The sequence below is a fragment of the Gossypium hirsutum genome, chromosome D01 (genome assembly GCF_007990345.1).
Source record: "Gossypium hirsutum isolate 1008001.06 chromosome D01, Gossypium_hirsutum_v2.1, whole genome shotgun sequence".
Taxonomy (NCBI): Eukaryota; Viridiplantae; Streptophyta; class Magnoliopsida; order Malvales; family Malvaceae; genus Gossypium; species Gossypium hirsutum.
In genome coordinates this window covers 1,935,713-1,948,020 of record NC_053437.1, presented here as the reverse complement: position 1 = coordinate 1,948,020, position 12,308 = coordinate 1,935,713, and the positions used below count along the sequence as shown (strand labels likewise).

Below are 12,308 nucleotides of genomic sequence, written 5' to 3'. Positions count from 1 at the left end.
TTGAATTGCTAAAAGATTTTTGTTAAATTAAATTATGTAGCATTTTTAAAATAAAAAAATTATTCATCAATTTTTCACTCTACTTCAATAAAACAGTGTTGAAAAATCTTATAATTTATTGAAAATCTTACCAAATAAAAGATAGAATATATATAATAATTCTATTTATTCATTAAGTATGTTATCGTATTAAAAAATATTCATTCAAATTTTATTCATGTAAGAGATTCTTTGTTCAACGAAAATAAACCATGAATGAAGCTTTGAAGCTTTGAAAGCCATTCAAGCTATCATGAACAGAAAAAAAATCCACTAAAACACAATAAATAAATTCTCTGGAACAATGAGAATCAGTGAATTTTGAATGTGAAGCAGTTGTTTTAGAATCTTAAAAAAAAACCAGATACTACCACAAATGTTATCAAATGTAAAAAGAACAAAGAAAAAAAAAATCTCACCGTCGGCCAATTCTCTGCCCTGCTCCAACTAACAATGCCTTACCAATTACGCCTGAGCGAAGTCCGAAAGCCAGCGCCACGGTTCCGGCTATGGCGATCCACTTCCAATTAAGGCTGTTATCGTTCTTCCTCTTAATAATACCCATACTTTGATCGTTTTCGTCTTCCCTCAAAACACGACCGGGAGAACTTATGTTCTCATCACAAGAGATCTTTGTTGTCATTCTTGCCATGAGTGCACATTTAGACAATGAAGTCTCGGTTTTTCTTGCACTCTGGTATGCCCTCATGCCGGAGTGTAACTTTTTTACAGCTCCCCACATGCCGTGACGAACGCCCAGTTTTGCCACATCTTTCGGGATCCCCATGTCTTCATAATGTACAAGAGTAACTTCGCATGCAGATAGCTGTCCGTCGCCTTTCCGAGACTCAACTGCATCACAAAGTTAGATAAAGAAAAGGTGTTAGCAATCACTAGTAATGTCCAGAATATTATTTATAGAAGACAAAAGAGACTCACCAGGCCTAATAATCCAACTTGAAAAGTAAAGCTCCACTCGTCTTGGCTTGTCACGCTTTGGCAAACCAGGATATGGTACCCCCTGAAACATCATAGCTTGAATATTAATAAATTTATCTTTAAAAATAAAACATGAATAACCCCTTGCAACTCTTTAATTGGAGGAAAAACGAGCTTCAATGTATTTGAACTCAAGTTTTTCTTATTGTTGCAATAAGAACAATGCCAACTAAAATAAAGCTCAATCAGCTTTTCACCACTATGGACAATCCAATCATATATTTAGGTTTATTTCTAGTCATAAAGAATTGTTGGTCATACTTTACACCACTACGAACAATCCAATCAACTTACCTCTTACTAAAATCACACACAACTGGACTTGTCGATTGAGCGGGTTGAGTTGATTTTGGGTCCCATCAATTTAGATCAAGTTATTTTGAACAAAATTTATTTTGGGTTTGGTTCATTTAGATTTGAGGGTCGAGTTTTTCTGATCGGATCATTGGGTTTCAAGTCATTTTGGATTCTAATCATTTCAGGTTCAGGTCATTTCAAGTTACATTATTCAAATCATTCTCGGTTTGAGTCATTTCAAGTTCATTTCAGCTGTAGGTTTGGGTTGTATGAGTTTAAATTGTTGATTTTTTATAATCACAACAGAGCTGGGTCGGTGCGGATTCAGGTCGGGTTTTCAGGGTGGTCTGAATTGATAATTCTATACACAACACCCTACCCACCAGAGCCCCTTTATATGGTTAATACCACCAGGTCCTGACAGCAACTCCATTAGGAGTATAGTTTATTAAAAGCTAACCGATCCATAAAAAAACGTTATAGGCTGTACCTTTGTCACACAATAGTAAGTCTTTCCATCCTCCCATATTCTTCGACCAATTATATAATCTCGATCACTGCAAAAAAATGGGAACTGCAAAAAAGATGAGACAAGTTAAAACATGTTAGTCCATACATAGTATTGAATAAGAAATGTGCTTTAAAACTTAATATTCTGAAACATTACTAAACAAAATCATAAGAACCATTCAGTTCATCTACCTTTCTTATCCAGTGAACAATCATTGATCCCGTACAAGGGCACTCGTCCAAAGTTTTGAAGTATGCGAGCATAGTATCCCACTTTGGTCGAAATTCATCATCCCAGAAGAAATCTCTAACCACCTCTGGAGTTGCGTCCTCAAAGACCGTTCTACTACGGTAAATTGCAGGGCCACTCTGGTAAACAAAATCACCATTAGGAAGTAATGTTTTGGCTTACGAGAACATCAGGTATCATAATAGTACATCATCGAAAACAGAATTCCGCCCAAGACAAACAAAAACACAGAGAAACAATATCATCCATGCTATCGGGCATTTTGCATAGTTGGACCTAATACCATGTGAAATTTTGATAAATAACAATAGCTTACATTCACTCATAGTTCAAATGCTACTTGACTAAATAATAGATGCTCATAAGATCTCAGAGCAATGCAGTACATAAAACCAGAAAGTACAAATTTCCTTAAGCTATAATGTTCTACAAAGAGATTTCGATTTATTAGAATAAAGATAGAACATACAAGTTTTCATGGGCACATTTATGATAATGGAAGAACGTTAATAATTCAGTATTCAGAAACCTACCACAGGCTCTTGGCGCCATGCTTGGTATGACATATTTGAAGTAGTCCTTTCCATCATCCTTTGCCATTCCATCTCCCCATCTTTCCCTTCGAGTAAATGTAAGAGGTGTGCTAAGTCATTCTCTGTGACAATATCCTGCTCTCTTTCTTCAGCTCTACCGCCGGGGCTATAACGAAGTAGGTATTAGTCATGAATAAGCTTATGCATCAAACAGCATTAACCGATCCGATAGTAACATAAGAAAATTTCGGTTACTGAAGAAATTAGTAAACTTTGAACAATGATTTCAAAACAGGATTTTATTCCAACATTCTGGAACAAGCAAAAATAACCAGAGTATAAGCATCCATGGGATTCACTAAGTCTCAGCAGATAAGGTAGGGAGAAAGAACTTGAATGGAAATTCTATTCGATGATAGTCAAACACAGGAGCGATGCCAGAAATTTTTTCTAGGGCCGATATTAAATTATCTATTTTTATAAGAGCTAAAATGTAAATTCACTAGTATATTAGCTTCCATGTTTATAGTCTAAATCAAAATTTTATCATTTTTGGAAGTCAAACTGCAATCTTACCAGATTTTGGAAGGGTCTAAGAGTAATTTTCCATTTTAGGGGTGCCACCGCCCCTGGTGAAACACTAATGCACTAACCATAAAGAAACGTACAAATTCTTCAATTACATAACTCGCAAGCGATGCTAATTGCAAAAGCTCATCAAAAGCCTAGGATTAACTATCCCTTAAACTAGCTTCGAGTTCAATGTTCCTACGTAAAACTTTACTTATATAGTCTAATTCATGTTTACCTCGACACAAATGATATGGAATTAAAGAAACGAAGCAACCGGCATCAAATACTGTCTCATCTAAAATATTTACAACGAAAAACGGTTCTTTTTAAATCACATAAATAATAAAAAAAATTAAAATAAAATATAAATAATACTCACCTAACAGCATCAGCAACACTTTCCGGTGAAATCCACGCCGTAGGCGGCGGAGATTGCAATGGAACCGAAGAATCCGAAGCCGATTCCTTAAATCTCCTTTTAATAAAGTTAGAGAAAATCGTCCGAAAAACGGAGAAAGCCGAGAGCGCGGTGAAGGCTAACCAAAGTCGGCGAGCTCCGAATCCGGGAGGAGCGGTCCAAATGAACCGGAACTTTGATCGAAAGCCAAGAAGAACCAAGCCAGTCCACCTAGGACGCCAAGACCAATTGATTGCAAGCCCGATCGTTACGGCTAACCATATAGGCACGGCATATATCAAAACGTCGACAACTGTTTCGGTTATCGATTGCTTCATCAATAACTCCATTAGATCGAAGAACGTCTCATCCATTTTACCGCAAAAAAAAAATCAAATGATATTTTTTCAAGGGTTTGTTACTTTGTTTCAGCCTCCATTGGAGATCCAAAGAAGAACATTTCTTCGAAAAAAGGAAGCAGAAAATAGAAAAAAAATATATATTTATATATATTTTTTGAGCGGGTTTGGCGGTTGACTGGGACAGCTTGTAACGATGACGTGGCGGTGGGAAGAGAGTTGATGTGTTTGGTTTACGCGAGTTGTGGAGCGTTTGTGGGAAGCGGCGACGGGGTTGTTGTTGAGAATGAACTGCACGCGCGATAGTGAGAGTGAGGGGATGCGGAGGCTCGAGAACGGATATATTCTTCTGTTCAGCACTGATAAAGTGTAGATTCTGTAGAATATTGGTTTTTATTCCTGTTTGTTAATAATAATCGGACGGTTGGGAAGTGTGGTGACATGGCATATCCGGTCATTCTGTTGCCACGTGTTAACGTGAAATTTTAAGGAGATTTTCTTTAGGTTTGGAGAAAGAGAAAGAAAACATGTTAATAAAATTACGTTTTAATTACTCAACTTTAAAAATTTATAAAATAATCACTAAATTATTTTAAAGTTTTCATTTAAATTACCGGACAGTAAAACCGCTATTGTATAACTTTCTCAAAGCTCTATTTCCCCTTCACTTCTACAGTTTTTTTTTAATAAACAACTTTGAACATTAAGAATCTACGAATCAAAACTCAAACAACTTTCTTCTTTAATCTCCGACACTCACCATCAGATCAACTTAGATGTAAGGTACGTTCTACTTGTCAATGTGTATTGGTTTACTGTACCGATCGTCAAATCGTCGCTTGAATAAAAATTTTCGAATAGTTCCGTAACTATTTTGTAACTTTTTTGAAGTTAATCGATAAAAACGTAAACTTACTAATAGTTTAATAACATTTGATGTAATTTATCAAAGAAAGTAGAAAACAAAAGGATATGTACTCTGATTTGATAGAATTAGTTAATTTTAGCTCTTGTATTTTTTGAATTTTGAAATTTTAATTCTAAACAAAATAGTAACAATTAAATCCATTAAGTTAAATTTTGTTATTGATCTCATAAGTTGCGAATTTAGTCATGATTCTCCAACCTAATTATTTTTAGTACTATGCTTTTTAAATTTTGATATTTCAATCCTAACTCAAAATGAAATTATAAGTTTAATTTGTTATAGAATGATATTTTTTTTCTTGATAAAAAATAGAACGATATTTTATCGGAATAAAATAGGGTTGTAATTGTACAGATTAGGTATAACAATGATTTAGTTGAGTTGAATGGAATAGATGTATAATAGCTATTACATTGTTTGGTTGAGTAACATAATACCAAATATAGGTGCTCATGGGCCGGGCGGCCCGGCCCGCCCGAAATATGGGAGGGTTTGGGTAAAAATATAGGCCCGAAATATGGGCTTGGGCAAAAAACGAGGCCCGTTTAGAAATGGGCCGGGCCTCGGGCACTACTTTTTTGGCCCGGGCCCGGCCCGATATAATAAATATATATATTTTTTAAATTTTTTAATTTTAAAATATTTTTAAAATACTTTTTATTATTTTTTTTAATTTTAAAATATTTTTAAAACACTTTTTATTTTTTTTTAATTTTAAAATATTTTTAAAATACTTTTTTTAATTTTTAAAATAAATTTTTGGTATTTATTAAAAAATGGGCCGGGCCGGGCCGGGCCCGGGCTTATGATTTTTTCTCGAGCCGGGCTTGGGCAAAATTTTAAGCCCATATTCGGGCCGGGCCGGACCCGAGCCTAGGACCCGAGCCAAATTTTTTATGGACCCGGCCCGGCCCATGAGCACCTCTAATACCTAAGAATAGACAATGAATAGATTAAAATGACAATTTTAATCTTAGGTTAAAATAATATTTTATTTATATTATTAATATATTATAAAACTTTTAAATATTTTATATTTATGAATGGAATAAAAAAAATATTGTGATAAATTATTAATAAAAATAATATTTTTAATTTTTTATAATTATAATATAAACTATATAAATTATATAAAAAAACATTTGTAATATAAAATGGCTTTGTTGGTATGTTATATATTTAATAAATCTAAAATATCATTTTAAAAAATAATATATTAATTATTAAATTTATATAATATATTTTGTAATAAAATTATATAATAATAGAATACTCTAAATTCAAAGGTATGTTAAAATATAATAATATATGAAAAAGTTGTTATTTTATAACTAAAATATAATTCTTTAATACATGCTATTATATCATTTAAATATAATAAAATATAATATATTTGTAGAATATAATATATAAATATACATATATATATATGTTAAAGTATCCAAATGACCGGAACTTGAAATGATATAAACTCATAAAAACCCAAGTTGAAAAACTTGATCCTTGAATGGCTAGAACCCGAAACAACCAAATCTAAAACAAGTTAAACTCGAAACAATCCTAACCCAAAATGACATGAAACTGAAATGATATATTTACTTCCTATAAACAACTTAAAAGAGAGGGAAAACCATTTCAACAAAGAGATTAAACAGCCTTTAATGACAACAAATATTACTCCATGAAATGTATAAATTACCAAATGTCAAAAAGCTCAGTTTTGATGAATGAAATGCAGCTGCTTTGAGATACGGAATTAAGGAGTGAATGGAACTATGGAAGAGTAAGAAAGGCAGATAAAGGACGAAACAACGTTTTGAGGCTCAGTAGTTTGTCGACCAGTTCGCAGCACTGTCGACTTTCTTCATTCCGGTTGATTCCTTCTTCGTCTCTGTATCCACACAGTACGTAGCACCACAGGCCTGACCTGAACCATCCACCCTAGGCACTGCCTTCAACTCGTTCTGGGGATGCTCGAAGCTCCTTAACCCTCCAGAGGATGTGAAGAAGCACCCTGAAAAACAAAAAACGATGAAGAATCGTAGATGTTTATGCATTGAAAACCTTTGTGCTACCCCATTTTCGACATGTCATTCTACAGTAGTTCCGATATCCGGTTCAAATATTCGCCCGAAGCTTGTTTCCTCAGAATTTTTTCGTCTACAGATTAAGAGTGAATATGAACAGAGACTAAGCTAGTAGATTTACCTTTTGGGAATGGAGCAGAAGATTTCCCACAGCCCTTTTTCACGGTCTCCTCATCGTCTGCAAGAACCAGATGGCCATCAACATCGGTTCCCCAGAAGAAAGGTACAGTTCCATCAGCATCCTGCATCATACGGGAGAAGAAACTCGACAATAAAAGCATACATCAGAGACATCCATCGCGTTAGCCGGGAAAAAGTAGGTATACTTACAGAAGCTATGAATGTAGATTTTGAAGAGCTATCGAAGAGGATGAAAATGAACTTCCCCTGGATATCTCTCACAACCTGGTCTGGAGGGTAAGGGCCTCTGTCTCTGAGGGTTCTATAAGCTTCAATAACGATAATCCCCTCGTCTGCTGTTTTGTTCAAGCCATATTGTTGCTTAAGCACAGCAACGTTCTCGATATGTCCTTGAAACATGCAGAAAATTTCATCGACTACCGCAAACAGTCTGGGAACATACAAAGAAAATGATCGGAATCTCCATTGCATTGCGAAATAATAGAAAAGATATAGGAAATGTAAAAGTATGATAGCGCGGTTAAGTAAACAAAAGAAGTTGTGCACTGTCCAGAAACATGTCCAGTTCAAAAAACCAGAAACATATCAACGCAATAAACTAATCTTGTAAGATTACCTAAGAAATAGTGGACCCAAACGTGATAATCTAACGACAGAACCTCGGCAGATTACTCGACCCAAATGCCCTAAAGAACCGGAGAACCAACGAGCGAAATCATTTAAACTACTAGACAAAAGCAAATCTAATCAAGTCAATCTATCTCAGGAGTGAAGACAGGGGCAGGCAATGGCCTTGGCCTCCCAACAAATGGTAAATTGGCTATATAGTCCCTTAAAAATTGATGAAATAACAAGTTTGGTAGAATTACACTTTTCGCCCTCCCAATTTATTATTCATTCTAGCACCCCTAAAACAAATTTCTAGCTTCACCCCTAATCTATCTTTTGTTCTCAAAACAAACCCCCCAGTTACCAGACTCCCTCGATTACTAGACATTGCTATCTCCTTAGTGATTTTCATAAAACTAACGATCATGAACTTCATAATTATGTATTTATGTAAATACAGAATAATATATATATCAAAATTAGTGAACGAGAAATCGCATTTATATATCAAAATTTTCAATCAACGAAATCACAAGTGAAAAAAAAACATCAAGGAAGCTAATCAATCACGTAAAATCATTGTTGTATCGCATTATGATCATCCAATACACATTTTTCACCACCCAATCAAACAATAAAAAAAATGGAGAACAACCCAGAAAAGATCTTGATCAGATCAGTCAAAAGTCACTAATCAAAACACAGAAAATAACCCAGAAATGAAATCCTTAAAAAATACAAAACTTAAAACAAAAAGAATATTTTTTTTTTGTTTTTACCTGGGGAGAAGGGGGTTCTGTTTTTCACGAGAATAAGCCATAACACCCGAAGATCCAAGATTGATGGTGACTGAACCAGGATGAACTGAGCCAAAATGATTAGCTAAGAAACCATCTTTGAGAGCTGATACTGCTTGTGACTGATCAGCAACAGTAAGACCATCTGGGCTCTTGGCAACCGATTTGTTAAAAACTGCTAGCATTTTTTTTTTTTTTTGGCTTTCCTACGATCCAAAAATGGGGTATTCGTTGATCTTTATTTGATTGATAAATGACGAAAATGACAGAAAACTAGGGATACAGTGGCAAATATGAAGAAACGAAGAAGCTAATTTGGCTAAAATTTTAGACTTTGTATAAAGCAAGTTGAAGGCACTTTTTTTTCCAGTATTAACCCTGAAGATTTTATATGAAGTACTACAAAGGGAAAAAAGGGTTAAATTTGCTCCAAATCCCTGAACTTTATATATTTAAAATTTAGTTCTTTTACTTTTCGGATTTAAAAATACAAGTGCAATTGTTAACAACTTTAAAATTCTTCTGCTAAATTCAAGTTTACTACAATTAGGGGTGTAATTGAACCAACCCGAGCTTGAATACTATCAAGATTGAGCTTGAGCTCAACTCGAAATTCGAAGCTCAATACTCAACTCGGGCTTGACCGAACATCTACTTTTAAGCTTGGGCTCAACTCAATATATAATTGCGCTACTCGAGCTCGTTTACCAATTTTTGTACTCAAGCTCAAGTTTGGCTTGATAATTAAGGTTAGGATTAACAGTGTATGTGGCAATGGCATAATTTAATAATATAAAAATATGAAAAACTTGATAAGGCTCGCGAGCCGTTCAAGTCAAGTATTACTAAGCTTAATTTCATCTCAATTGATAGCTCGAGTGGCTCAATCTTGAGCTGGGCTTGATAATTACCGAATCGAGTTTAATTTCTTTTCAAGTCGAACTTGAGTAGTTTACAAGCACTAATGTCTCATTTACACCCTAATTACATCATTTTTTTGTCACATAACTACTAAGTGAGTTATTTAAAAAAAATCAAATGTCGGAGAAAATAATTTAATAGAATAACAATGTTAACAATTTGATTTGAATCTTAAAATCTTTAAAGTAAAAAGACTAAATTCTAAATCCATAAAGAGCACGAGGACTTGGAACATATTTTAACCAAAAATACATATTCTAAAACGTAATATATTTTGCATAGGGTTAATTGCACCTGCGATTCTCAAATTATGATTCAGATTCTGAATTGGTCTTCGAACGTTAAAACATTTTAATTGAATCTTCAAAGTAGTATTATCATACTAGTTATGTTTTTCGGTTTGCCTTTGGCATTAATTTTAAACGCATACATTAAATTATAAAAATATATGTACTTATTGTATTGATAGCTTGGATTTGAAGTATTAAAAAAGTTAATTGTACGAGACATCCCTAAACTATGACCCTCGTATTAAATTTGTCTCCAAATTTCAAAACGTTCTAATTACATACTAAACTATCAAGATTATATCAATCTAGTCCTTTTGTTATTAAAACTGTTAAATGACATGCCAAATCTTATGTAGCTAAATTTAAAATGAATTTTTTTAAAAGAAAAGAAGGCACAACGTAATTTTTAAAAGTAAAGATTAAAAATAAAGTCAAATTGAAAGAGAGAGAGAGGGAGCAAATGATAAAGCATTCATAAAAGCTTCGAAAACCTCAAAATCATGATTTTTACAACATTTATTTTAACAATATTTATTTTTTTCTCAAAATTTCTATTTTAGATTATGTCATGTAAAATCTAACGTATCATTTAACGATTAAATTAATAATTTTAGTAGTAGAAGGACTTGATTGATACAACATCAGTAATTTATGAACCAATTTAGAATAAAGGTCATAGTTTAAGGATGTTTAGTACACTTAACTCTATCAAAAATAGCATTTCTAAATTTTATTAACCGTGTTTATTTTTAACACGTCAAATCCAAACTGTTTGTGCGGTTATTACACAAATTTTACAATTTGACCTGCTAAATTATTTTGAAGTTTAAAGACTGATTTAGAATGTAAAAGATAATTCCGACACTAAACAAAGCATTTAAAAAACACTTTTTTACACTACTATTTTTCCAATTTTAAAGAAAAAATATATTATTTTAACAAATAATGTTGTATTAAATTTTAAAATATGATTATTATGGATTAAGAAAATAGCAAGCTAAAATGCATAAAAATTCAAAACGTTCCATAATTTCAGCATTTTTGCAAGTATATAAAATTATAATTCCGATTAAAATGTTTTTTTTTCCGACTAGTCAGAAATTTTAAAATAAAAATTATGATAATCAAAATGATCTTAACCATTAGATCAAAATAAATGATTTTAAGTTTTAAATTTTGTATTTATTTTACCTTATTAAAACAAAATCAACACCACTCAAATTTTCTCGTCTTTTTTTTCTCTTTTCACTGTGTATTTAAAGTATCAAGGTAAAAAAAATTTGGATAATCTTTAATTTAATTTCTTTTTGAGAAAAAAATGGAACGGAAAGCAAGATGTTAGGGTTAATAAGATTAATCAATTTTTGTATTATGTATTTATTTTTCTTGATTGAAAAAATTGGTCAACTGTCTCATTTAAAAAAAAAGAAAAGAGCATTTTTTTTCCTTAGTTGAGCAAAAAGTGAGTACTTGAAACTTAAACATGTTCATGGGCTGGATTACCCGTTCAGGCCCGAAGGCACGCCAAAATTTTGGAAGGGTTTGGACAAAATTATTAGGCATATTTAAAATATGGTCCGGGCTCGAGCTTGAACATTCAGGGCCCGAGATCAGCCTAGCCCAACCTGTTTTTAAGTTTATAATACTTTATATTATGTAATTTAGAACACATTAAAAAAAATAAACATATACTAAATATATAATACTACTATAATATAAACATTAAAATAATATTAAGATGACCATATAAAAACTTTTAATAAATAAAAAACATAGGAAATTATTTAATATTAAAATAATATAATATAATTATTTAAAAAATTAAACAATAATTTGGGCGGGTCTAAAAGGGGCTTAGGTTAGTATTTTTTAAATATGAGTGAGTTTGAACAAAATTTTAAGCTCATATTTCTGGTCGAGTCGACCAAGAATAAAGTATGTTAATATTATACTTAGACCCGACTCGGCCAGACCTATGAGCACCTCTACTTGAAATAAACTCAGAAAAAAGAATTCTAATTTTTTAGAATGAAATGGTCGATCATTTTTTCAATTAAGAAAAATAAATATCTAATACTTAAATTGATTAATTTAATTTATAATCCATTTAAAAAAAATAAATCTGAAACTGAAGATATTTTCTTTTTAATCTATGATTTGTGAAAAGAAAAAGATTGGATATTGCTGATTTTATTTTAATAGAATAAGATAAATACAAAATTTAAAATTTAAAATAATTTATTTTGATCTAATGGAGGAAACTATTTTGATTATAATGATTTTAATTTTTAAAAGTTTTCCCACAATTTTTTTTACTAAAATCATAATTAAATATAAAAAGGGTAGTTTAGGAAAATTGAATAATATTTTAGCGCAGGAGTTGTCAGAACGGATCCACCAAAAATGGTGGCGTGGTAAGCGGCGTTGGGTTACAGTTATGGAATTTTTAATTTCATAAAAAGACAAATTATTAGATAAAAATATTTTTATCGTAATTATGGGTGTAAGATTTATGAATCTGGGTTTTCTAAATGGTTAAAATATATCATAAGTTTTTGCATTTTTTAAAAATTTAGAA

General features: G+C 32.2%; 2 protein-coding genes across 2 annotated transcripts; both read right to left on the bottom strand.

Moving 5' to 3' along the window:
- Positions 1-189: 189 nt before the first annotated feature.
- On the bottom strand, positions 190-4,079 carry LOC107933110 (uncharacterized). The gene is made up of 6 exons (XM_016865261.2): positions 3,581-4,079; positions 2,629-2,794; positions 2,038-2,214; positions 1,826-1,909; positions 979-1,060; positions 190-891 (listed from the first exon to the last, which is right to left on the bottom strand). Exons 1-6 carry the CDS (start codon positions 3,970-3,972, stop codon positions 455-457), a joined length of 1,338 nt encoding a protein of 445 aa, XP_016720750.2. The 5' UTR covers positions 3,973-4,079; the 3' UTR covers positions 190-454.
- A 2,377-nt stretch (positions 4,080-6,456) lies between these two features.
- On the bottom strand, positions 6,457-8,883 carry LOC107933114 (stem-specific protein TSJT1). The gene is made up of 4 exons (XM_016865265.2): positions 8,502-8,883; positions 7,303-7,543; positions 7,094-7,214; positions 6,457-6,899 (listed from the first exon to the last, which is right to left on the bottom strand). The coding sequence occupies exons 1-4, from the start codon at positions 8,702-8,704 to the stop codon at positions 6,709-6,711; spliced, it is 756 nt and encodes a 251-aa protein (XP_016720754.1). The 5' UTR covers positions 8,705-8,883; the 3' UTR covers positions 6,457-6,708.
- Between the last annotated feature and the right edge of the window lie 3,425 nt (positions 8,884-12,308).

What these genes read in the sequence shown, in the direction of transcription:
- LOC107933114 (XM_016865265.2), bottom strand. Translation starts at nt 8,704, where the DNA reads ATGCTAGCAGTTTTTAACAAATCGGTTGCCAAGAGCCCAGATGGTCTT. An exon ending in AATCTACATTCATAGCTTCT is followed by an intron (nt 7,215 to 7,302) that starts GTAAGTATACCT and finishes CGTATGATGCAG; the next exon opens with GATGCTGATGGAACTGTACC. An exon ending in TTCTGCTCCATTCCCAAAAG is followed by an intron (nt 6,900 to 7,093) that starts GTAAATCTACTA and finishes TTTGTTTTTCAG; the next exon opens with GGTGCTTCTTCACATCCTCT.
- LOC107933110 (XM_016865261.2), bottom strand. Translation starts at nt 3,972, where the DNA reads ATGGATGAGACGTTCTTCGATCTAATGGAGTTATTGATGAAGCAATCG. An exon ending in TTGTTCACTGGATAAGAAAG is followed by an intron (nt 1,910 to 2,037) that starts GTAGATGAACTG and finishes TCTTTTTTGCAG; the next exon opens with TTCCCATTTTTTTGCAGTGA. An exon ending in AAGTTGGATTATTAGGCCTG is followed by an intron (nt 892 to 978) that starts GTGAGTCTCTTT and finishes TTTGTGATGCAG; the next exon opens with TTGAGTCTCGGAAAGGCGAC.